Below are 27,416 nucleotides of genomic sequence, written 5' to 3'. Positions count from 1 at the left end.
TAAATTGTTACATGGGGAAAAACAAGTTTTAGAACAGTATATATACTATCTTGTTTTTGTTTTTTTACGTATATACATGCACTTATTAGACTATATGTAGAAAACAACATGGAGGCATCCATTTCTAACTCTAATGGGGATTATTTGTGAGGGCTGGAATCAAGAGGGTTAAGTTTATACATTTCTAATGTTATTTAAATTTTTTATTACAAACATTTATAACTTTTGCTGTCAAAAGAAAACACAGTTTTAAAAAATTTGCTATTTTGTGTTTTTACTTTTGCAATTGACTGATATTTCCTACAGAATCTAAAATGGACAGTTTCAGCATATAAATATTACAGTGTTCTCAGTTTGTCTTATGAGACTTTCAGTGCAATTGAACTTTTTATTTAGGATTTCAGCCTATATGAATAATGTGTTTTCTATTGTTTAAATTGGTATTTATAAAAAACTACAGTATTTTATTGTCAATTCGTAAAATAAACAAAAACTAGCAATCCCCAAATTGCTAAATTAGCTAAGCTCTTTTCATTCTTTTCTTTTAAGTCAAATTAATGTGAGTCCTGTGAGTAGAGTAAGCTTATGTATTGAAACTGCCTAGGCCAGGTGCAGAGGCTCACACCTGTTATTCCAGCATTTTAGGTGGTTGAGGTAGCAGGATCACTTAAACTCAGACCAGCCTGGACAGCATAGAGAAAAAAATTTCTGACATAGAGTCTCACTCTGATGCCCAGGCTGGAGTGCAGTGGTGTGATCATGACTCACTGCAGCCTCAGATTTTCCAGGCTCAGGTGATTCTCCCACCTCAACCTTTCCAGTTGCTGGGACCACAGGCACATACCACCATGCCCAGCAGATTTTTTGCAATTTTTGTAGAGATAGAGTTTTGCCAAAGTAGCCAGGCTTGGTGGCCTGTGCCTGCAGTCCCAACTACTCAGGAGGCTGAGGGGGAGGATGATTTGAGCCCAGCAGGTCAAGGCTAGCCATGATTGCACCACCACACTCCAGCCTCCTAGCCTGGGTGACAGAGTGACACCCCGTGTCAAAAAAAAAAAAGAAAGAAAGAAAGAAGAAAAGAAACGAAACTGCCCATGGGAGGTGAAAATACTGATTTAGTCAATCCATTGGAAAAAGTGCAGTCACACTGATGGGTCAGCTCCATGTAGTTTTCTTCTGACTCCCTGTTGTTTTCTTTATTAATAGGAAGGTTCATTTCTGAAACTTGCTTTTACCCTTGAAACTATAAATCTTTTATGTGAGCTTGTGGGGGAAATTATAAATCCTTTTATGTGTGCTTGTTGGAGGGAGGGTTGAAAAATTACCTTTTGAGTATAGTGTTCATTATTCGGATGATGGGTGCACTAAAAGCCCAGACTTCACCACTTTGCAATATATGCATGTAAGAAACCTGTACTTGTACACCCTAAATATATTTTTTAATTTTTTTAAATTTAAAAAAAGTGGAAAAATAAATACATAAAATCATGTATATAACGTGAAACTGTATGTATCTATCACATCTGTTATTTTTGATGCTGACATATTTTATAAGTTTCTATTTTAATTAAGAGCCAAGATCATTTCTAACATTTGTTGTTAAAATAGGTGCTGTTCCTATAATCAGATGTTCAAGAGGAACAGCAGCGGAAATGGTAGCAGTGGTAAGTTCATGCAAATATCACATGGAGATAAATAACATTGTGTGAATTCTTTTTCCACAAGTAACACAAGTGTTTTGTTAATATTTAAATATATGATTGCTTGGTTGTAAGTACCAATAGCAAATATTTTTATCTTATTACATTGAGATTCCACCAAAGATAAAAAGTAATTGTTTACTTCCACGTGAGAAAGTAAAATTATTTACTCCAGTGTGCTATTCCAGTCCTATTTCTTTTTGTAAAACTAAAATGTATATTCCTCATTTAACCAAGCAGTGTTTTACACTTATTTGATCCCCCAGATTATTTAATATTTAACTTCATTTAGCAAATATTTATTACTAATCATAACCATTTTTAAAATGGTGAAGTGCTTTTTGCTATCCCACTATATTGAAGTAAAATATTAAGTATAAAGTAAATGTTCATAAATTTGCTTTAAAGATTAAGAAATGAGTAAGGGATCAGAGAAATTATAGAATTACTGAAAAAGAGGGAAGTATTTTGGAACTTTATTAGCTCAAGTGAATTACTGACTGGTGGAAGACTGCCTTCTTCCGTACGTTCCATTTCTCTTCTGAGGCTTCTTGTACCCACCACTACTTTGTTCACTCCTACCCACCCAAGTCAACATTTTCTCCATATAGGCACTTTCCTTGATAAAACAGTCATGCTTGGGAAAAGAGTGTGGGTTGTTACTGCAAAGCATTTCCCATAGCCAAAGTAAAATTAGTCAATGGAAAGTTCTTATTAGTGAAATCAAGCCTGACTCACAGTAGAAAAGGCACTGATCTTTGTAAGTCCAAGTTACGATGATATTGAAGTGGTAAGAAGGAGCTAAAATATTTAGATTTTAAAATTCTAAGTTTCTTGGTAATGAAACTAAAAACACATTATGAATTAACCTCCATAAAGTTACATGAAACTGTTGAGTTAATCTACAATTTTATTTTTCAGAAACTAGACAAGAAACTTCGAGAAAATCTAAGAGATGCAAGAAATAGTCTTTTTACAGGTGATACACTTGGAGCTGGCCAATTCAGGTATTACTGTTATTAAATACACTTATAAGACTTAAAAATATTTGTAGAGTTTTTTTGTTACTGTTCTTTTATCACCTATAAGAAATTTTTCTGTGTATAAGACTGAAGGTCAGAAGCCGTTTTCTTTCAATTATTAAACTGCTTGGTAATTTTTCACAGAGTGAAAAACTTGTGATACTTATATCTGTTTCTACCTTTATTAATCTAATTTCCATTTTATACTTAAATACTAATAGTCTAAACTTGCAAAACTTTTTATCATTGTTAGCATTTCTAGCATGAGTAAGTAATGCCAATGTTTTTGGCTGCTTATTATTCAATAGAAATACTAAAAAACCCTATACGTTATAGTATGTTTAACTTTTGATTGTTAATAGTAATGGAGTAAAGAAGTAAAGAAACACACTCAAATGGCTGAGAATTATTTAAAAAAGAGATTATATTCTGGAAAATTAATTCTTAACCCCAGTTTAGATGAATTAATAAATAAAGCCTGTGAGAATAAATAGATGCCGAGAGAAATAACTGCCCACTAGAAGTAATAATTTCATAATAACCTTCTGTAGACTTCATTTCAAGTCAGTCTGGTGTCTCCTGCAGCTTTATAAACTACTTGTGTAATACGGAGTTCACACTAACACTGTCTCAGTTTCCATGTTATTTTAAATGGTTCTGTGATTTCATTGCTGGTTTTAAATATTCTTCAAAATGTTTCTCATTAGGTAGAAGAAAAAAATCAATTTCTCATCTGATTTTTTTTTTTTTTTAACAGAACCTACCACTGTGTCATACCTTACTTAATAGTTCTCTTTTTATAGCTCTCTGGTATAGGCCTTAGAAACCAATATAAAGGCACTGTTTTATTTGGATAATTTTTTTAAATTTATTCACATTATCATAATATGGGCGTCTTGTTTCTCAACTTGTTGGATGTATTTCTTAATCATTTTCATTAGTGGTCACAACCTTGCTGGACTATTGTTAAATACATTTGAATCCAACCGTAGGCTGGTGATTTTCAACTAAGAGCAGTTTTTGACCGCCCATAGCCATTTGGTAATGTCTGGAGACATGTTTGGTTGTCATAACTGGTAGGTGTTACTAGAATCTTGTAGTATACATTGTAGGATGCTGCTAAACATCCTATAATGCACACCACAACCCCCTATAACAAGAAATTATCCAGCCCCAAATGTCAGTAGTGCTAGGGTTAAGAAACCCTGCAGTAGGCCGTCCTCCCTTACCTTCCGTCTAGCTCTGGTGTAATAAATCATAGTAGATTGCGAGGGTGCCACTCTGACTTTTTATCCCAGAGTCAATGCAGTTAGGAAAGTCCACTGTCCTATATCCAGAAGAGTGTAATGAGTCACTAAAATAATAAGCAGTCTATGGCAAAAGGAAATGTGTAAACAGATAGTGATGCCTTTTGAAAAGTGGTGTGCACTCCGGATATGATAGTGCCTCTAAAGCAGATCTCTAAACCTAATGTAGACACATGGTAACCAAATGACTGTGCCTCAGTTTGCTTTTGGTGGTAGTTTATTTCACATCTAAATTGTAATAATGGAGTAACAGTACACGAGGTGTCATATGCCTTCTCCGTTAAGGGGATAATAATATAATTAGGTACCATTATGGCATTATGTCTTCGTTTTGTATATTATAGTGATACAGAGTTTTTTGAGGCTCTACTCCAGGGTCTGCTTTTTTGAGTTTGTGTTTATAGGGAAATAATTATAATTTATGAAACTGTCAAACATTTGTGTAAATTTATAAGCTCCTACTCCCTTTGTTTTCCCTGAAGCTGACAATAGCTATTCCTTATTGCCTTTTTTACAAAAATGTCAAAAACATCTGAATAGAAGCAGCTTATTGTTTTGCTAACTACACAATTTATTCTATAGAAATATTTACATAGATTTTTTTCCTTAAAGTTTCCTGGCAGGGCATGATAACTCACGCCTGTAATCCTAGTACTTTGGGAGGCCAAGGTGGGAGGATCACTTGAGCCTAGGAGTTCAAGACCAACCCGGTCAATGCGGTTAAGATGCCCCCGTCTCTTAAAAAAAAAAATTTTTAATTAGCCAAGAGTGGTGGTGCACACCTGGAGTCTCAACTAATTGGGAGGCTGAGGTGGGAGGATTACTTGAGCCTGGAAGGTCAAGGCTGCAGTGACCTGTGATTGTGCCACTACAGTTCAACCTGGGTGACAGTCTCAAAAAAAAAATAAAGTTTCCTAAGTAAAATTTATAATCTGGCATCATACACAAGCTCTAAGTAGTCCAAAGCATTACTGCAATTGTGTGACAATGTTAAATTTGTTTTTTAAAAGCCAGCCTCCCCCATCTCTATAAAAATGTTTAAAAATTAGCCAGGTGTGTGGTGGTGCACGCCTATAGTCCCAGCTACTCCAGAAGCTGAGGCAGGAGGATTGCTTGAGCCCAGGAGTTCAAGGCTGCAATTAGCTATGATTGCGCCACTGCACTCCAGCCTAGGTGACAGAGCAAGACCCTATCTCAACAAAAAGCAAAGTATTGTGGTGCTTGCTTCAGCAGCACATATACTAAAAAACAAAGTATTATGACTTGTCAATATTAGCATACTATTATTCATATCAAAATGGCATATACTGGAAAGTAGTAGAATATTTTAAATGTATACACTGGTATCAAGAGTTATGTAATTTTTTTTTTAATATATATTTACAGCTTCCAAAGGCCCTTATTAGTCCTTGTTGACAGAAACATAGATTTGGCAACTCCCTTACATCATACTTGGACATATCAAGCATTGGTGCATGATGTACTGGTAAGAGACTAAATGCAGCACTTATTACTGAAATATAGTAACATGCAGTATTCCCCTTAATTTAAAATTAACATCATGGCTACAGAAACAAAAATGAGAAGGATGAAACTGAAACCTATGAACAAAACAAGTGATGGGATTTGGTATTACTGGGCATGGATGCTGGAAAATAGTGAACCATTGAAGTTTAAAAGTTTCAAATTTATGATCTTTGTAGGGTAAAGTAGTGGTTTTGTTGGCCATGGAAAAGAAGGAAAAGAAAACAATTGAAGAAAATTGACTATCATGTTTTATTTTTAATTTTCAAACTGAATAAGTAAATAAATGTGTTCTCCCTTAGGAGAAAAGCTACAATTTCTCCCTTTTCTGTGGCAATCAGTTAAACCTCATTTTATGTTAAAAAAAAAAAAAAAGTATTTTTTATGTTATACTATATGTTTTCTGAAGTAATTCCACATATCTGATTTTATGTTTATAGCAAAAATTTGTATTTATGCATATGTAAATTTAGCTGGTAAATGTTGTGTTTAGCATGTGACATACACAGGTGAATAAAACACAGCTTCAATCTTCAAAGGCAATGGAAAGAAAATAGCTACACGAACAATTTCTCTATGAGACCCTATGTAATAGGGCCAGAATAGTCTCTATTTGATAGATAGATGTTAAAGAATATGAACTCAAATCATTGGCTTTGTTAAAACTAACACTGTAGTTTACTAACTCCTAGCTCAGGACTCTAGGGATTATACTATATAATCATATTACGATCGTAAAGATTGCCCAAAATGTCATATAAACAGGAAATGAAGGACTGAGTGTAGTGGCTCACGCCTATAATCCCAGCACTTTGGGAGGCCAAGGCAGGTGGATCACATGAGACCAGGAGCGAAAGACCAGCCTGGCCAACGTGGTGAAACCCTGTCTCTATTGAAAATACAAAAATTAGCCAAGTGTGGTGGCACATGCCTGTAATCCCAACTATTTGGGTGGCTGAGGCTTGAGAATTGCTTGAACCCAGGAGGTGGAGGTTGGAATGAGCCAAGATTGTGCCACTGCCCTCCTGCCTGTGTGACAGAGCAAGACCTAGTCTTAAAAAAGAAAAAGGAAATGAAAGACATGCAATAGATGATTTGGTTTATTTCTTTAAAACCTGGATATTGGCTCAAAAGTGTTTATTTAAATAAATCAGATTTAGGGTTACTGATGGAAATTGGCAGTTCTCCTATGCCATGACTCTAGGATGAGTGTCAAAGAAATAGCAGTCAGCTTTAGTTCAGTAGAGAGGGCAAGAAGAATCAAAGGGACTCTTGAATTAAACCCTAAGTAGTAGAACATGGAAGCTGGCTTTAGGAGGTCAAGTAAGAGGTGGGAGAGGAGGAATTCAATTCTACCAATATTTGAGTGCCTACTCTTTAACACACTTTCTAAACCCCGGCTTCAGTAGTAACAAAAACAATAGCTTTCCTGTCTTTCTAGAGCTTACATTCTAGTAGGGGAAACAGGCAATAAATAAAATAAACTTGCAGCATTTCAGAAGGTGGAAGATACCCTGAAGGACAGTAAAGTAAATAATGGTGAACAGGAGTGAAATTTTAAAACAGGGAAGACCTCACTGATAAAGTGACATTTGAGTAAAGATCTAAAGGAGGTAAGGTAGTGAATTTTATAGCTATGTGGGAAAAGAACATAAGCAGAAGGATGCCTGATATGTTTGGAAAATGGCAAGGCAGCCAGATGGCTACAATGAAGTGAGGCAGGGGAAGAAGAGAAGGAGAAAAGGTTGAATAGGACCCAGGAAGCAATATAATACAGAACTCTAGGGGTTATAGTATGTAATTGTATCATTATTGTAAAGGCCGTTGAAAGGACATTGATTTTAATTTGATGGAAATGGGGAACCACATAGGATTCTGGTATACATTTTAAGGCTGTCACCCTAGCTGTTATATTGAAAATGGACTCCTTGGGGGAACAGGAAGAGCAAGGAGATCAGTTAGGAGGCTGTTGCAGTTATCTTAGCTGAGATGATAGCGGCTTATACCATGACAGAAATGGAAAGTGCTGTGATTTTGATACTGACTGTAAAGTATAGGATTTGCTGATGAGTTAGATGTGGGAGTTAGATGTAGAGAGAGAGAGAACTCAAAGATGACTCCAAGGTTTTAGCCTTTGCAAATGGCAGGACATTGTTGTTTAGTGGGATGAAAAAGGCAGTTTCCCCAGGGAAGATCAGATGTTTAGTTTTGGATATGTTAAATGTGAGATGCCAGCCAGGCATAGTGGCTCATACCCATACTCTCAACACTTTGGGAGGCCAAGGCAGGAGGATCACTTGGGTCCAGGAGTTCAAGACCAGCCTGGCAACATAAGGAAGCACTATCTTTACAAAAAATAAAAATTGGTGAGTTGTGGTGGCACACCTACTCAAGAGACTGAGGTGGGAGGATCAGTTGATCCCTAGTAGGTTGAGGCTACTACAGTGAACTGTGATCACACCACTGTGCTCCAGCCTGGGTGATAGAGTAAAGACCCCGTCTCAAAAAAAAGTGAGATGCCCATTAAGATATCAAAATGTGAATGTTGAGTAGGTAGGTACATGAGTCTGGAGTTCAGGAAGAAAGTCCAGTCCTCAGCCTCCCAAAATGCTGAGATTACAAGCATGAGCCACTGCGCCCGGATGGAAAATATTTTTAAATGAGGGAAATTACAATATGTTTGTATACTAATGGGAATGATCCAAAGAGCCAAGTTAATGATGCAGGAGATAAGAGCGTCCTGCAGGTGGCATTAGTGAGCACTGTAGACCAGGATTTCTCAACCTTGGCATTATTGACATTTTGAACCTGATCATTCTTTGTTGGGGGGCAGGGGGAGCTGTCCTGTGCATAGTAGGATGCTTAGCATCATTCCTGGCCTTGACTCTCTAGGTTCCAGTGGAACTTCCTCAGTTGTGACAACCAAAACGTCTTCACACATTGCCAATTATACCCCAGGTAGCCGAAAGAGGCAAAATTGCCCAGTTGAGAACCATGGTTACAGTAGGCTGACGATATGAGTTTCAGAGCTGGAGTAGTTTTAGGAAAGAGGGCAAGTAAAGAGTCTGGGAGTATCAAGGAAGACACCTAATTCCAGTCTCATATCCAGTGGTATGAGCTGTGAGAGGTTAAAGGAAAAAAAAAAAAAAAATCATGTTCCCATTTGAGAAAGCTGCAGGGGTTAGCCAGTTGGAGTTCAATTAGAGCAAGAAAGAATGGGGAAAGTTTAGAGAGGATGTTCAGAATAGGAGATTTTGCTGATGACTGAGTGTGGGTTCCACAAGTGATGACAGGATTTCAAGAGTAGGGTAAGAATAGGAGATGGGGTCTCAGTGGGCTTGGGGGTTAAAGAGTTGTACAGGGATTAATGGGCATTAATAAGATAGTATTGGTAGTCTCAAATCATATTTGGTTGGTGGGGCCCTTACTGTTGGGTGGGAGCAGGGGGCGAACGTCTTAATAAGAGCATAGCGTACAGATCCCGGGTACCTCATCACACCTGCCAGTGGTGGCGTTAAGGCAATCTAAAAACACTGAGTTGTCTAGGGATCCTTTCCAATTCCTGAATTTTAAGAGTCCCAGGGCTCCCTCTTCACTCCCCTGGATGGAGGAATTTAACGTACAGCGTGCTTTGAGTACAGGAGATAAGACACATGTATAAATAATTGCAACATGAAAAGAGTAGACTCAGTCTCCATTGTCAGAAGAGGAAATTGGGAAATATAACTTAGGGCAGAGACTCCCTAAAACCAAACAAGGATAATACTGGTCCTTGATGAGGTTTTCACAATTTCAGAATGAGATGAGAATAAAAAAGACTATGAAATGTGTTTTTATACTGGCCTTTATACTAATTTTTATTTCCTGCTATTTGAAGTGAAAAATATCCTTTTAAAAATGAAAGGTGGTGAAAGTAGATGGTAGAGTTGTTTTTGTTTAATCTTCACATAAAAAGTTGGGAATCTTTGAAGAGGTTGGTTATAATTAACTGTACAACTTAACGTGACTTAATTCTGTTCATTAATCCTAATGTAGTTTCTGGATGTGAACAAACTATAACTGAGATGTCATAAATTATAATCACACACATTTTTGTTGATTGTTAAACCTGCTACTTTTGAAGGTCCTCAGAGCTTTTAAAACACTTAATAATTATACCCTTTGCCTCCACAAGATGGAGTAACTAGATAGTAAATGTTAACTTAAATTGCAGTTTACTTTTTGTATTAAATGTCTTTGCCTGAAAATCTGCACCATTGATAATTGTTTATATGTTAGACCTTATAAACAACTATGAAAATTCACACAGCTTCCCTCTGTGTCAGAAAGATAAGTTTTCTCATTTTAAACGGGAAATGCACTCTTCTGGTAAAAGAAAAAACCAACAACAAAAAAACAACAACAAAAAAAACAACTTTGCAGTACCCATCTCTTTTTATTGGGATATAAGAAGCAAAATTAGTAATTAGAAGCCCTGATTCTTTTTTATTATATCTTGGTTGCAGGAGAGTTGAATTTGATTGTTCAGCTGGAGAACTGTTGACTTCAGTCAAAGGGATAGACATTATTTTATCTCTGTTTTTTACTTGGCCTTTGTTTTTTCAAATCTTAGATTCTCTTTTTGAACCTTTTACCCTCTGCCACTGGCTCTTATTATTTGAAACATTAAATCGGAAGTTATACTAATATACATAGGGACTTTAATTAAAGTTTACCTTTTTTTCCAGTCAAGAATTTTAAAAAAAGAAGTGGTTTCCAAATAAATATGTATTTTTTTAAAAGATTGCAAGAAAAGCATTTTATTTTTTATTTTATTTATTTATTTATTTTTTTGAGATGGAGTCTCACCCTGTCGCCCCAGCTGGAGTGCAATGGTACGATCTCGGCTCACTGCAACCTTCGTCTCCCAGGTTCGAGTGATTCTCCTGCCTCAGCCTCCTGAGTAGCTGGGACTACAGGCATGTGCAACCGTGCCCGGCTAATTTTTGTATGTTTAATAGAGATGGGGTTTCGCCATGTTAACCAGGCTGCTCTAGAACGCCTGACCTCAAGTGATCCACACGCCTCAGCCTTCCAAAGTGCTGGGATTACAGGCATGAGCTAATGCACCTAGCTAAGGTTATAAGAGAAGCATTTCAGGAACACCTATTTCCTTAAAGATGTATGATTGCGGTGTAACAGATGCCTAGATATAGTTCAAGATTGATGCTTTGAGTCCAGGGTTAACATTCTATTGATCCTCTAATCTTTATTAACACAAAACCTCTTGGTCAGCACTATGTAGCCTAATTTCAAACATTTGCCTAAAAGTCAAAAGTGTAATGTAAACTTTTACTCATTTAATCCAAGCAAATACATATTTTACTGTACTTGATAGGAAGTATCTACTGAAGGTCTGTAGGCTATGTAAAAGCCCAGAAGATATCCCTGATTTTATTCACTTTTTAAAAATAGCACTGTTTCAGTATATCTCCATATTTGTTGCTGTGTCTGAACTTGGACTGAATTTTTATTTAATCTAAGGGAGAAAAAGAGTATGTACTATTTGCTGATCTAACTTTAGCTGCTATAGTTTTTATTTTTTTGCCTTATATTCTAGTTGCATAACATTTGTGTATATTTATGATGGAACATTTTACAAAGATTTAATACTATATTTTATATAATCAAATATATTCAAAATATTTGCATTTCAGCATAATATAGGATCATATAATCAATTAATAATTATATAATCAATTTAAGATATTAGATGTTTTTTCTTTTTATATTTAAGTCTTATAAATTATATATTTTACATTTACATCACATCTCAATTCAGACTAACCGCATTGAAGGTACTCGGTAGCCACCTGTGACTACTGGCAGCTGTATTAGACAGTACAATTCTAAATCATAAGGCCCAAATTCTTTACTACTTTTAGAGATTGAATGAATTGCTTATGAGCTGAAATTATCACATGAAGACTGGTAGAAATGTTTACATATTGCCAGCAGTGTATCTGGTGGGTGGAAGGGTTCCAACTCATGAGTCCTAGGGTTGTAAACAGCTCTGCTTTAATAAAAATGAACAAGCTTCCCAAATATATTGCTGATGCTGTAAAGAATACCTTGGCCTCTGAATTAAGATAGGTTAGGTTGTGCTACTTAGTCTAACCCTGTAACCTCAGTGGCATAAAATAATAAAGATTTTTTTTTCTTGGTCATAGTATTTATTGTTCCTTATCCAGTATGGATGAGCAAAACAGTTGTGGGTTGTACTTCATTTTTTTGGTACTGTTATAAATGAAATTTTTAAAACTTTTACTAGGGAATATTTCAAATAACACAAATACAGAGAATACTATAATGAACTCATATTTACATTGTTGAGCTTCCCTGGTATTATATGATCTAAGGATGAATACTTCAGTGTGTATCTATTTTTAAAGTTATAATCTTACCCGACAAAATTAATGATAATTTCCTGGTAAAATACCCGCTCTGTATTCATTGTTTCAAAGATGCTTCTTTACAGTTGGCTTGTTCAAATAAGGATCCAGAAATACATCTATACATGGCATTAGTTGATATATCTCTTAAATCTCTCAGTTCCTCCCTCCTCACTTCTTTTTAATTGCCATTTTTTGATTGAAAGAATTAGGTCCTTTTTCTATAGAATTTCCTACATTTTGGCATTTGGCTGATTATATCCTTTTGTATTCTCAATACTTCCTGTAAACTGATTGATTGTAGAAATTGATTAGATCTCATTCAATTCTTTGTCAAGGCCACTTTACTAGCAGTGTTCTTTAGTTTCTGTTTTATTCTTTAGTTTCTGTGTTATTACATCAAGAGGTACATAATGTCTGTTTGTCCTAATGTTAGTGAACAGATTGATCAGTAGGTTCAGGTATAGTCAGCATGATCCATCCATTAAGGGTTCTCCATAAATCTTTTACCTAAAGGTTTAAATGTCACTGATAATTATTCCCTCTTTGTTTTAATTACTGATGGCAAATGGTGATTATCTGATACTGTTATTCCTCCTCCATCTTTTTAGACAACATGCTTATATAAAGAACTTTTTTTTTTTTAATCACCTACTTAGGACAAATGCTTGATTGTCTTCATTTGTCAATTTTCAGAATTAGTGAGTACCCTAGTAATTTGCAGAGGCAATCAATGAAGTCATTTGTTTTAGTATCATTTTATGAACTAACAGATGTTTATATTTGAAATGTTTTTACACTGTTACAGTCATTTATTTTGATGCTTGAATTATCTCATTTTTGGCCTGTCATGTTGGCCTTGATATCTTCTTGACATAACCCCATCAGTCTTTGATAGTTTCTTTGCTTCCTAGTGTAAAAAATATCCTAAGCTAATCATGTTCATTTTCTGCCTCAGACCTGGATGCATCCATTTCTCAAAAAGCCTTTGGTTACTTTGAGTGACAAACAGTGGGTACCACAGTCTGGGCTATTAGGGCTGTTTATTTCTACTGGGATACTTTTGCTTCCAGACATTTTCCATGGTGAAATTCTCTGAGGTTAAAGAACCCCTTATTTTAAATAACAAGTTGTAATATTGTGAAATTGTAAAATTACATTAGTGACTGTTGACTTTGCACACAATTTGAAAGCATCAGTGGAAGGCTGAGTCTTCCTGGTTCTTCCTAACAAACATGTTTTAATCCTTGCTCTACTTATGTTTCATTTGAGAGACTGATTTATGTGAACCAAAGAAACCGGATGACTGTAAAGCAGAAAATAATTAGATTTAAATTATTAGATGGATTAAAACCACATATCATCACCATGACTGGGAATTTTGTTTCTTCAGCCACTCAGGAGAGCTGTGCCATTATAAATACATATTTACATCATTTTAGCTACAAGCCCATCTTAATATATATGTATCTGTTGTAGAGTGATGGATGTCAGATAACATCTGATGTGTAACTTGTTCTCTAAAGCTTCTGATCTCTTCTCATTGAGTTCCATAGTTATCCATGCTCTTTGAGGGTAGAAAATTGTTAATTAGTTGTGTATAATTGATTTCTCTGTAAGAAATGGAATTACAGTCTCTAGGAGCTTCTGTAAATTGTCATTAGAGGCATTATCACCACTGTATCAAATGTTGAAAAGAAACTGGTTTTGAAGCTTTTAGGAAGAGTAAAAAGTTTTAAATTCCCTTTTGCTTAGGTACCTAGTCTTTAACATTTTCTCTTACGGAAATTAGTTTTAGGGATGAGCTTTGAAAAATAAATTTTTCTCATATGCTTTAATTTTCCCTAAATCCAATTGAAACTATTATAGGTATTAAAACCCTGATATATTAGTCTGTTGATCTATCTTATGAAGACAATGATCCTTATTCCTGTCTTAGAATTCTGTCTTCTATTTAATATATTATCATATTTTGTCTTTTGCCTGCCTTTGGCAAAAAGTGATGAAACTCATAGCTTTTGTTTTACAATTAAAATCTTAAGTATGAAAGAAATAATTGTGATTTACAGGAGGAATATTTGCCTGCTCTAGAGAAAATACACACAAATGTATTTGTGTGCATTAAACATTTTCTTTATCATTTCTTCTCTCATTGGTGTCAACCCTATTCCCGAAACTATTTAACTCCTAAGATGAAGATTTTCTCCAAAGAAAATACTTCTTTTTGGAGATGAGAATCCTCCCTAAGTTTGTGTGCAAGGATGAGACAATATAGGTGTGCTCATCTTCGAATGACTGATGAGACATTTCTTTAATGTGGAGAAAGGATAGAAGCCAAAGCCGTGGAAGATGTTGGTGGAGCCAGTGGGTAGTTTCCTTTCCTCTTCCTCACATCCCTTAGTTCTGTTCAATTCCATCGTTATCAGGAAGCATTTATATGTGTTCCCAGTTTTAAATAGATTCTCCCTTGTATTTTATTTCTCTTGTTGGTTAATTTGATTGTTGGTTAAATTCTTGCCAAAATAAAAAATGTTTTTATTTTGCTTTGCCTGTGAACTACAAGTCGGCATAAATAGGTATTGCCTATATTATCCAGAGATTATTTTGTTAACATTAACTCTCTCTGGCTCTACTGATGTGCTCTTAACTTGGAAAAGGAAAACAAGACTGCCGAAGGCTTCTCAATGTTTTTAGCATTTCCTGATGGGATTTATTTATATGTAGTGATTTGGGGCACCTTTGTCCTATCTTCTAAGTTAGCAAAATGTGACTGTCAATGGAAATAGATTAGACTCTACCATGTTAAAACTAATTCTGTTGTCTTTTATTTGTGTATAAATGTTCAGTTGCTTTAACATGATTGAGTACAGCACAGAATGTTTTAATTTCCTAACTTCAAAGATTGAAATTACCTTTATTTGCCTTGCTATTACGCAAACAATGGAAATATCCTTGCTATTAAATTATTTCTCAGAATTCTTAACATCTTTTATTCCTTTATTATTTTGTGTTTTAAGTATTCCATCAATACTTCAGTAATAACATGCTTTCCTACTTTTAAAGCAGGAATTTCGCTAGCAAGTTAACTTTTATTTTGAATGAGCTGTGTCATCACCATGGAAATAGTACTTCACTAGAAATTCTAGTTAATAAAACTTAAGTGTTTAAAGATGTTTCTTTTCAATATCTTTTATTTTGTTAGAGTTTTTTAAATCTAGGCTTCTTCCCAGATGTAGCTGTTATTGTTTAAAATAGTTTTCCAGAGTTGTGCTATTTTTACTTTCTTCCTATATGGATGATTTTTGTGCAAAGTGAAGTTTAGATATGAGGATGAGAAACTGAGAGGATGAAGTAAAGTCACTTTCTTGCCCTATCGTAATATGAGGGTCTATAGGAAAAACAATAATAGAGTGAAATATAACATACTATACTTTTGTCATTCCAACCATTTATTGTAACTCTCTAGTCTTTAAATTGCCTATTTATCACCTGAGGCTACCCATGTGCTGCGCTACAGGGAATTTCAAGTGATAGAATCTAATTCCACTCACTCTCTTCTCGCTGTGATACAATTAAAACATAATGCTTAAAAGCATTGCCTCTGAAGTCGGACTGCTTAGTTTTAATCTTGGTTCTGCCACATATTTATGTATAACTTTGGACAATTAACTTTTTTAACCTCAGTTCTTCTTGAATGGGAATTTTATTATTGCTTCTACATGTTATTGTAAGGATCAAATGACTTAATATAAGGTGCTAAGAATAGTACCTTGCAAATGAAAGATAGCTATGCTTCTGAACAAAAGGCAGCAGAAACTTCTGCAGACTTAAACGTCCCTGACAGCTCTGAAGAGAGCAGTGGTTCTCCTAGCACAGTGTTTGAGCTCTGAGAACGAACAGACTGCCTCCTCAAGTGGGTCCCTGACCCCTGTGTAGCCTAACTTGGAGACACCTCCCAGTAGGGGCTGACTGACACGTCATACACCCAGGTGCCCCTCTGAGACAAAGCTTCCAGAGGAATGATCAGGCAGCAATATTTGTTGTTCTGCAATATTTGCTGTTCTTCTGCCTCTGCTGGTGATACCCAGGCAAACAGGGTCTGGAGTGGACCTCCAGCAAACTCCAACAGATCTGTTAGACCTGAGGGACCTGTTAGAAGGAAAACTAACGAACAGAAAGGAATAGCATCAACATCAACAAAAAGGACATCCACACCAAAACTCCATCTGTAGGTCACCATCATCAAAGACTGAAGGTAGATAAAACCACAAAGGTGGGGAGAAAACAGAGCAGAAAAGCTGAAAATTCTAAAAACCAGAGCACTCTTTCTCCTCCAAAGGATTACAGCTCCTCGCCAGCAATGGAACAAAGCTGGACAGACAATGACTTTGATTAGTTGACAGAAGTAGGCTTCAGAAAGTCGGTAATAAGAAGCTTCTCCGAGCTAAAGGAGGGTGTTTGAACCCGCTGCAAGGAAGCTAAAAGCCTCGAAAAAAGATGAGACGAATGGCTAACTAGAATAAACAGTGTAGAGAAGACCTTAAATGACCTGATGGAGCTGAAAACCATGGCATGAGAACTACGCGACGCATGCACAAGCTTCAGTAGCCATTCGATCAAGTGGAAGAAAGGGTATCAGTGATTGAAGATCAAATGAATGAAATGAAGCGAGAAGAGAAGTTTAGAGAAAAAAGTAAAAAGAAACAAAGAAAGCCTCCAAGAAATGTGGGACTATGTGAAAAGACCAAATCTATGTTTGATTGGTGTACCTGAAAGTGATGGGGAGAATGGAACCAAGTTGGAAAACACTCTTCAGGATATTATCCAGGAGAACTTCCCTAACCTAGCAAGGCAGGCCAACATTCAAATTCAGGAAATACAGAGAACACCATAAAGATACTCCTCGAGAAGAGCAACCCCAAGACACATAATTGTCAGATTCACCAAGTTTGAAATGAAGGAAAAAATGTTAAGGGCAGCCAGAGAGAAAGGTCAGGTTACCCAGAAAGGGAAGCCCATCAGACTAACAGCAGATCTCTCGGCAGAAACTACAAGCCAGAAGAAAGTGGGGGCCAATATTCAACATTCTTAAAGAAAAGAATTTTCAACTCAGAATTTCGTATCCAGCCAAACTAAGCTTTGTAAGTGAAGGAGAAATAAAATCCTTTACAGACAAGCAAATGCTGAGAGATTTTGTCTTTACCAGGCCTGCCTTATAAGAGCTCCTGAAGGAAGCACTAAACGTGGAAAGGAACCACTGGTAACAGCCACTGCTAAAGCATGCCAAATTGTAAAGACCATTGATGGTAGGAAGAAACTGCATCAACTAACAGGCAAAATAGCCAGCTAACATAATGACAGGATCAAATTCACACATAACAATATTAACCTTAAATGTAAATGGGCTAAACACCCCAATTAAAATACACAGACTGGCAAACTGGATAAAGAGTCAAGACCCATCAGTGTGCTGTATTCAGGAGACCCATCTCATGTGCAGTGACACACATAGGCTCAAAATAAAGGGATGAAGATCTACCAAGCAAATGGAAAGGAAAAAAAAAAAAAAAAAAGCAGGGGTTGCAATCCTAGTCTCTGATAAAACAGACTTTAAACCAACAAAGATCAAAAGAGACAAGGCCGTTACATAATGGTAAAGGGATTAATTCATCAAGAAGAGCTAACTATCCTGAATATATAGGACCCAATACAGGAGCACCCAGATTCATAAAGCAACTCCTTAGAGACTTACAAAGAGACTTAGACTCCCATGCAATAATAATGGGAGACTTCAACACCCCACTGTCAACATTAGACAGATCAACGAGACAGAAAGTTAACAAGGATATCCAGGAATTGAACTCAGCTCTGCACCAAGCAGACCTAATAGACATCTACAGAACTCTCCACCCCAAAGCAACAGAATATACATTCTTCAGTAGTTCAGTAAACTATTGAGAGGTTTTAGCGTGAAGGGCTGTTGAATTTTGTCAAAGGTCTTTTCTGCATCTATTGATGAAATGCATTCACTGGTTATGAGAGAAATGCAAATCAAAACCACAATGAGATACCATCTCACACCAGTTAGAATGGTGATCATTAAAAAGTCAGGAAACAACAAATGCTGGAGAGGATGTGGAGAAATAGGAAGGCTTTTACACTGTTGGTGGGAGTGGAAACTAGTTCAACCATTGTGGAAGACAGTGTGGCGATCCCTCAAGGATCTAGAACCAGAAATACCATTTGACCCAGCGATCCCATTACTGGGTATGTACCCAAAGGATTATAAATCATGCTATGATAAAGACACATGCACATGTATGTTTATTGCGACACTATTCACAATAGCAAAGACTTGGAACCAACCCAGATGTCCATCAATGATAGACTGGATTAAAAAAATGTGACACATATACAGCATGGAATACTATGCAGCCATAAAAAAGGATGAGTTCATGTCCTTTGTAGTGAGATGAATGAAGCTGGAAACCATCATTCTGAGCAAACTATCACAAGGACAGAAAACCAAACACTGCATGTTCTCAATCATAGCTGGGAATTGAACAATGAGAACACTTGGACACAGGGGGGTGAACATCACACACTGGGGCCTGTTGGGGGATGGGAGGCTCGGCGGGGATAGCTTTAGGAGAAATACCTAATGTAAATGATGAGTTAATGGGTGCAGCAAACCAACGGCCCATGTATACATATGTAACAAACCTGCACACTGTGCACATGTACCCTAGAACTTAAAGTATAATTAAGAAAAAAAAGATAGCTATGCTTTTTGTGATTTTTCTCTTTGATGGACTCCACATACAAGTAAAAGAAGGCTGCCTCATTGCTTCTGTAACTTACTAGATAGAAAATAGACATGTTAGGCCAGACACGGTGGCTCACGCCTGTAATCCCAGCACTTTGGGAGGCTGAGGCGGGCGGATCCCAAGGTCAAGAGATCGAGACCATCCTGGCCAACGTGGTGAAACCCTGTCTCTACTAAAAATACAAAAAGTAGCTGGGCATGGTGGCATGTGCCTGTAGTCCCAACTACTCGAGAGGCTAAGGCAGGAGTCTCACTTGAACCAGGAGGCAGAGGTTGCAGTGAGCCGAGATCACACCACTGCTCTCCAGTCTGGCGACAGAGTGAGACTCCATCTCAAAGAAAAAAAAAGAAAGAAAGAAAATAGACGTGTTACTCCACTATGACAATTAGACATCTGTAATTTTTCAAATCCTGTTTTTTATGTCAAAAAGAAAAATGGCAAGGAAATAAACTTATAAAACATTTATTTGAGAAAGTTACAAGGTTTATGTTAAGAATCTAGAGTCAGTATTGATAACCTTGTTTTATCTAAAGGAGATTGAATTGCATTCAGTATATTTAATTTGCTAAGACCTAGAATAGTCATTAATTTAAAATATATACAGATACCTTAGAACTAAGATAATTATATTTCAGTCATGCTGGATAATTTCTCCATACTGTATCTTCCTTTTTAATCATTTACTTGTTGATAGCCATGTTTTATTTCTCACTCTTCTTTAGTTGGCATTGAACCATAAAATGCTGCTATTTGTGAGGGAACCCATAGATATAATGCAAGAAGTTGGGGGAAAGATAAAAAAGATACTTACTTTTATTTTACTTTTATATACAAAAAACTAATGGTTTTTTGTGGGTTTTGTTTGGTTGGGTTTGGGGTTTTTTTTTGTTTTGTTTTTTACAGAAAGGGTACAAAAGCCTCACATGAATAAAATTAGTCGTAGGCAAGAAAGTTTAGCAACTACTGGCCTGACTTAAAGTTTATGTGAAAGAGGTGCATCGCTTATTATTATAGCATCTATTGTAATTTTTAAAAGTGCAATTCATCAGTTAAGTGACGCATCAGAATGCTGACTCTCTAAGAGTTTAAAAATATTTACGATAATGTTTTACTGGAAATGACCAAGCATCAGGAGGCCTGGTTACATAAGTTGATTTAGCCAAACATTGGACTACTGTGTAGTTATGATAAAAGTGAAGTAGACGTACGTATACAGATACAGAAAGAGCTGTAAAATGCATTATTAGATGAAAAAAGATATGTGTACACTGTAATCCCATTTTAAAAAATAAAATTAAGAGGATATACATGTGCTATTACATGCATCAATATTTTTCTAGAAGGATACACAGCATATTAACATGTTTTTCTGTTTCTTGTTTGAAATTTTAATCATATACATCTAATACTTTCATTAAAATACACAAAATTACATTTGTATGTAACAAAAGATTGGGAGGAGGTCTTTTAAATTTCAGATCTATGTTTTGTCTTTGGAAACATTAGAAAGGGCAACAAGATTCTATTTTGATGAGACTTAGAAAAGTTATTTAACATAAGATTACTTTTTCCTAGGATTTCCATTTAAACAGGGTTAATTTGGAAGAATCTTCAGGAGTGGAAAACTCTCCAGCTGGTGCTAGACCAAAGAGAAAAAACAAGAAGTCTTATGATTTAACTCCGGTTGATAAATTTTGGCAAAAACATAAAGGAAGGTAAGCAAAATATCAATAAGTAAAAGATCCATTTTTTTAAAAGAGAAATTAAGGTGTCATCCACCTTAATGAATTTGAGAAAAAATTCAAAAGGGTCCTGTAAGTTCATTCACCCAATGAGTGGGAGCTATAATTAGATAGTCCGTAGACAGTTGTTTTATTTCTCCATTTCTCACTGATTCCTAGGTTGTTTTTTGTTAATTATTGTTTTATAGGGACCGCTTCTCCTTTCAATGAGATCATCCCATATGATTTTGAAGATACTACAGATCGTCTTTTTCAGTTTTGTTGCTGTCTCCACTGACTCTATAAGACCATTTCTGCCTTTCACTGAAATTGGTTTTTGTGATTTTGGGGATGATTTTTTCCTTTTTGTTCCATGTTGCCCTCTTGTAAAACTTGTTTTAGATACTTGTGGAGAGAGTATCTAAGCCTGAAGCCTAGAAATGTATTCAAAGTACATTAGAAATAATGAATGATAAAACTGCATTCATTTGCTGTGTGATTTACTGTGGGCAGACACACATATCCCATGTAATGCTATGCCCCCTTACTTTAGGGTACTTCATAGGCTCAGGTACTGCTGTAAAAGTTATCTAGTGATCATTATGGCTAGAGCAATCATTGTAAACAAACAAAAATATTATTCCTCAGAGAAAAAGAATACTGTTCATCAACAATTACGAAAATACGATTTTTAAAAAATATTTCAAAATGTGTATGTGTCCTTGATACAGCTGTTCTTTTTGGCCTTATATTTATTGTTTAAAGAGAAGTAGAATATAGACTTAGTTCAACATGCTGGGTTTTCAATGTGTTTTATCGTTTTTTTACTTACAACTTTTTTTAAAGCTGGAAAATCAAATCGCCGTAACAAAGATTTGACTTTCTCTGCGGAGAAAAGTCACTATCTTTCTCTTTCTCACTATGGCAATTTTAGGTACTATTTTAATTAATTTTAATTAATTTTATTTTAAATAAAACTCTTCCCTTTGGGATTCCATACTCTACATTTCCCTCCAGAATGGTGAAGTACAAGAAATTACTTTTATTAGAGAGGCATTATTTATAGAGAATACAGAATATTTTGAAGTTGGCATTCCCTAATAGAGAAAAGCTTAAGAAAAATATCTCTTTATTCAAATATGGAAATTTTGAATTTTCTTTTGAAACATACGTTTTAAGAACAATCTGTGAGGTCAGTTGAATAGTAAGAATTTTAACCTCATATTCATTAAGTAGGAGTAGTTCTTTTGCTCTGCGTCTTACTACAGTAGTAACATGGACACAAAGACACTTGGAGATAGCATAAACAAGTGACGTAAACCTCTCTGAGCTTCACTTTCCTCATCAGTAAAATAGGGAGATGATAATTCTACCTATTGCCCTATTTCAGAAGGTTTTTAAGAAGATTGAGATAATGAATTTAAAGGAGTAATTTGCCCAAGTCATCCAGCTTTCGTTGGTAAAGCCAGGGATGAAACCCAGGTCTTGCAGACCATAAAGCACCCAGTCTTAACCATGGATGGTTAAGTTATGATAGTTACCTCAACAGATTCATCAGGACTAAATGAGGTTGCAGTGAGCCAAGATTGCACTCCAGCCTGGGCTACAAGAGTGAAACTCCGTCTTAAAAAAAAAAAAAAAAAAAAAAGAAAAGATAAATTCTTAGCATGGTGTTTGATGTACAGTAAAATCACTCAATAAATGTGAGCAATTATTCTCTATTAGCTCTGAGACCTAAAGATATCAGAGATTTTGAGTACTATCCAGTTAAACTCGCACATTTTACAGATAAAGCTAGGGCCCTGGGAGGGTGAGAGCTTGCCTATAAAGGAAGCGTCCATTATAATTGGATGGAACAAGGGTTTCTGACTCCCCAGTGCAATGCTGAGGCCTCAGTGCTATTTTGCCAACATAGACTCAGCTGAAACTGGAGTAAATACCTGTGGTTGTGAGGTGAAATTGAACTGTGTTCCTCAGAATCCTTTCTGAACTCCTGTTTCTGCTAATCTCCGTTGGATAAAATGTGCTCATTATTAGTGAGGTATTTTCAGATGTCAGAGCTGAGGAAGAGGGGAAAGGTTCTTGTTCCATTGTTAATGAGACATGACCTCTTCTTTCTTAAAGGAGAAAAAGCTTCTGGCCTCCCCCTAGGCTGTAGATGAAAAATACTCATTTTAAGAAACATTTCATGATCAACATGTATTCACCTACAGTTTGTCAAGATTAGTACAGTGTTTTCTACATGAGCTGCTCATGATTGCAGATCACTTCTGCCTAAAGTCTGTGTAAGTTACTGCTAAACCACAGTGTCCTAGAAGAAAACATCAGGTATTTGGCCACCAAAACTGGGGCCCAAATGCTATTTTCACCAGTAGTGTTCTGGGATATTATGAGTTCTGAGTTACAGGAATTTTTTCACAGTTACTTGCAGGTGATATTTTTAAATGGTGTCTTTGTAGTTGTATGGACCCTTTGACATTATGTATTAATTTGGGTAGGAATATTTAATGGATATTTAATATACCATGACTTGTCTTCCATTGATTTTCAGTCAGGTAAATATTTTACCTTTTCTTCTAAAAACATAGGTGAAGAGAATGTATGATATTGTTAATGAAAAATAGAAATGAAATTTAAATTTTAGATGTAAAGTATTATATGCATTTTAAAGAAAGTATTTATTATATAGATATCAGAAAGATATGTAGTTGTATTTATGCTGAATGTTTTCTGCCTTTGTTATATATAACATATTCAAATCCAAATAAGTATGTTTAAAATAGTAAATCTTCATTGTGTGTATTTTAGAATTCACACAAAAATCCGTCTTTTAATGTCATACTCATAGTTCTTGTGCAATACCATTTTAGTCCATTCCCAGAAGTTGCAGAATCAGTTCAGCAAGAACTAGAATCTTACAGAGCACAGGAAGATGAGGTCAAACGACTTAAAAGCATTATGGTAAGATTCTGTTTGCTTTCTAAGAATTATAGGAAAGAGGAGGGTTATCTGTTAGATAAAGAGATTTGGGTTTTTTTCCTTATAAAAATTCAAGGCCATTTAATGCTTTTATAACAAAAATATTTTCAACTTGCATAAGTGATCAAAAAGAAATCTAAATATTGAGAAGAAAATTAAATATTAATATAAATATGATTTGAAAAAATATATAATGTAGCTTCATTTTAGAGATATACGTTCCAGTGCTGCTAATTCTACCATACTTCGATGTAACTTCAGATTTCAGCTCTATTATTTATTGCTATGTGACCTGTGGCACGTCTCTGGGCCTGTCTCCTTATCCAAAAAATACCAGCTGATCACTTAGTCATCTAACCATTAGACTGGCCATTACTAGAACTTTTATGTAATTGTCATAAATATATATGCTTGCACCTCAGAGGAGGAGAATTGCTATTCTAGGTGACTTTAAAATCTTACTGTATATCAGTAATCTTAGGAATGTGTTGATTTTTATGGTTGGGCCTGGGATTTTTGAGTAGCTATTGGGACCTTTTTTCTTTACAAGGGACTAGAAGGTGAAGATGAAGGAGCCATAAGTATGCTTTCTGACAATACCGCTAAGCTAACATCAGCTGTTAGGTAAGTGAGCAATATATCCTCTTTGAAGTCTTTCTGTTGATAGGATTTATTTATTTATTTTTATTTAACTAAAATATTGTTAATATTTTTACCTAGTAGGAAACTGTAGGCAATAGCAAATATAACTTTGAATTTAAAGAACTAAGTTATATTTAACTAAATGTTTAAGCTGATTTTAGTTCCCACTTAGATATAGGAGATCATTCATTCATTTCACCAGTTAGAACTGTGTAATGGGGTAATTTTATAAGGAAAATACTATTAATGATAAAGTAGGGCAAGTGATTATTAATTTTATTATTGATACTCTTTTCTTCACTAAAAGTTAAGCGGTGTTTTTCTGTACTTTGAATGCCATTAAGGAGGGAGGAGGCTGGGCGCGGTGGCTCATGCCTGTAATCCCAGTACTTTGGGAGGCCAAAGCAGGCAGATCACAAGGTCAAGAGATTAAGACCATCCTGGCCAACATGGTGAAACTCCATCTCTACTAAAAAAAAATTTGAAAATTAGCCGGGAATGGTGGTGCATGCCTGTAGTCCCAGCTACTCAGGAGGCTAAGGCAGGAGAATCACTTGAACCCAGGAGGCGGAGGTTGCAGTGAGTCAAGATCGTGCCATTGCACTCCAGCCCATGCGACAGATAGAGACTCTGTCTCAAAAAAAAGGAGGGAGGAAATGTGTTTCAGAAATACAGATAAAACATATTTCCATTAATTTGATTTTGTTTAAACCTCCAAAATTTGGAATCAGAAAGTAAAATGGTAGAAATAATATTTGGGAGCCAGATTTTTTAAAATAAGCATTTCACCTGTATTAATAAATACTGTAGGTATTCAAGCCTAGAGATTAAATTAGTTGATAGTTTAACTTGTCATCTTGTCACTGTTTCAATGTTCTGAGTTTCCACAGAGTAAACACCAGACATGGGATAAAGTCTGCATTATTTTAGAAAATTTATTGGTTAATATTTAATTTTTTGATACTTGCAGTTCTTTGCCAGAACTCCTTGAGAAAAAAAGACTTATTGATCTCCATACAAATGTTGCCACTGCTGTTTTAGAACATATAAAGGTAAATTTAACTTTTTCTCTCCACAGTATGACTTGGGTTTACATAGGGTTTTATGCTTTGTAAGATGCTTTTATATTCATTATCTTATTGAGCCCCCACTGTAACATGAAGTGTAATTATGGAAGACAGCAGTATTATAGGTTTTTTTTTTTGTAAACAAAGAAACCTAGGAATCCAGAAAGATAAGTGATTTCCAAGGTCACATGTTTAGTAAATAGAAGTGGGAATCTATGATATTTTCATTATGTTGCACTGCCTCAATATCACTGCTATACATACTGCTGTATTAATAGTAGACTTGTGTCTCGGCATCAGTAATACAAATTTGGAAATCTCTTACCAGAGTTCTATCTAAAATATCCGTTAATCACATCACTTTTATTTATGTGACTTTGTTCTGAACCTTTTAAATTTAGATGAATCTGTTAGCATCAAAGCTTCTTACTGTGTATCATTGAACTGTGATTTTGAAACAAATATGTTGGGAGTTCTATATATTGTTTTAGTTCTTTTTCTCACTACTGTGTTCATGACTACCCCATTTTCAGCTTACTTAATCAGTCCTCCAGTATTCTGCTGTTACTTGTTCTCCACACTTGGAGCTGAATTTCCATGGCAAATTGACCATATGCTAAAACTTGGCTAATATTGACCCCTACTTTCCATTTTATATGATGCATTTGAAACTGCTTAAAAAGCTGAATATAGGCCGGGCGCGGTGGCTCAAGCCTGTAATCCCAGCACTTTGGGAGGCCGAGACGGGCGGATCACGAGGTCAGGAGATCAAGACCATCCTGGCTAACATGGTGAAACCCCGTCTCTACTAAAAATACAAAAATCTAGCCGGGCGACCTGGCGGGCGCCTGTAGTCCCAGCTACTCAGGAGGCTGAGGCAGGAGAATGGCGTGAACCCAGGAGGCGGAGCTTGCAGTGAGCTGAGATCCGGCCACTGCACTCCAGCCTGGGCGACAGAGCGAGACTCCGTCTCAAAAAAAAAAAAAAAAAAAAAAAAAAAAAAAGCTGAATATAATTGCTGGCTGTCAGACATGTTGATAACACCTGGAATTTATTGAGAAGGGACTTAAAGGCATTATTTAAATAATTTTAAAAGCCATAAAAGCATTAGAAAGGCATTAACATAGATAATGGGCATCCTGCAGCATGCAGTTTAAACCTGCATAATTTCTATTACACCAACAACCTAATTTTTTTCTTTGTTTCACATCGTGGTACTTGATATTTTTCCGGTTCATACAGGAATAGTAGCATAACTGCAGTCTGTAGGTGATTCTGCTGATGTTTTCACTTCTCTATGTAGCGTCTCTGTGAAATGGCAAAAGGGTGTTCAGATCTGTTTACTTGAGGTCATTGTCTCTTGTGGAGGTGATACAGATACAAATATAGATATATAGATATATCATCAGGTGAAATACAACAGAGAGCTATATTGAGAATTTCCTTCAGATCGGAGACTAGAGCTTACAGTTTGAGAAAATTTTAGTTAATTTACTTATCCAATCATGTTTATTGAGTGGCTCTATGTATATTGTACTAGGCCCTGAAGATACTGTAGTAAACAAGACAGACAAGTTCTCTTTTCTCTTGGAGCTTATATTGTAGTGACAGTAAATGGAGTAAGCAAATTAGAAAACAAGATAACTTCAGGCATTTCAGTGATATGAGAACAACAAAACCTGGGTAGGGTGATGTGAGGCAATGGGATGTGAGAATGGCTGAGAGGCCTACTCTGGAGTAAGTGGTGAGCGAAATCACCTTTGATGAGGTGATGTTTGAGTTGAGACAGGAATCACAGGAAGGAGCCAATTAGTTGAAGATCTCAGGGCCAACCATGCCAGGCAGAGGGAATAAGAAGTGCAAAGGCCCTACAACAAACAAATTAGGTGTGTTTGAGAACGTAGAAGAAGACAAATGTGCTTTATTGAGGAGGGAAAGAGTGGTGGGTAGGATATGGGATCAAAAAAAAGTAGAAACGTAAGTATGATAACTCATTAGAGGTTAATGACATGATCTGATTTATGTTTTAAAATAAGACTGTGGAGGATAAGGGACGATGAGTTCTGGAAATAAAAGCGGAACTATAAGAAAACTATTATAGATGTCTAGGTGAAAAAAGATTTATAAGACATAATTTACTTGTGAAATTTTTTATGGTGCTTATTTATAATTTTACACTAATGATTTTAGGTGAGT

At 35.8% G+C, this 27,416-nt stretch overlaps 1 protein-coding gene across 3 annotated transcripts in view; it reads left to right on the top strand.

Moving 5' to 3' along the window:
• SCFD1 (sec1 family domain containing 1) overlaps positions 1–27,416 on the top strand; it is a 105,115-nt gene that overhangs the window by 26,118 nt on the left and 51,581 nt on the right. For all 3 annotated transcript variants that reach the window (XM_010374666.2, XM_030930665.1, XM_030930664.1), the window contains exons 8-14: positions 1,609–1,664; positions 2,622–2,707; positions 5,416–5,515; positions 20,387–20,526; positions 23,403–23,493; positions 24,062–24,135; positions 25,124–25,205. In XM_010374666.2, the coding sequence (XP_010372968.2) occupies positions 1,609–1,664; positions 2,622–2,707; positions 5,416–5,515; positions 20,387–20,526; positions 23,403–23,493; positions 24,062–24,135; positions 25,124–25,205 (629 nt within the window). The remainder of the gene's footprint in view (positions 1–1,608; positions 1,665–2,621; positions 2,708–5,415; positions 5,516–20,386; positions 20,527–23,402; positions 23,494–24,061; positions 24,136–25,123; positions 25,206–27,416) is intronic.

Source organism: Rhinopithecus roxellana, chromosome 5, assembly GCF_007565055.1.
Source record: "Rhinopithecus roxellana isolate Shanxi Qingling chromosome 5, ASM756505v1, whole genome shotgun sequence".
In the NCBI taxonomy this organism is placed as follows: domain Eukaryota; kingdom Metazoa; phylum Chordata; class Mammalia; order Primates; family Cercopithecidae; genus Rhinopithecus; species Rhinopithecus roxellana.
The sequence above is the reverse complement of the archived record's forward strand: the minus strand, read 5'-3'. Positions and strand labels throughout refer to the sequence as shown.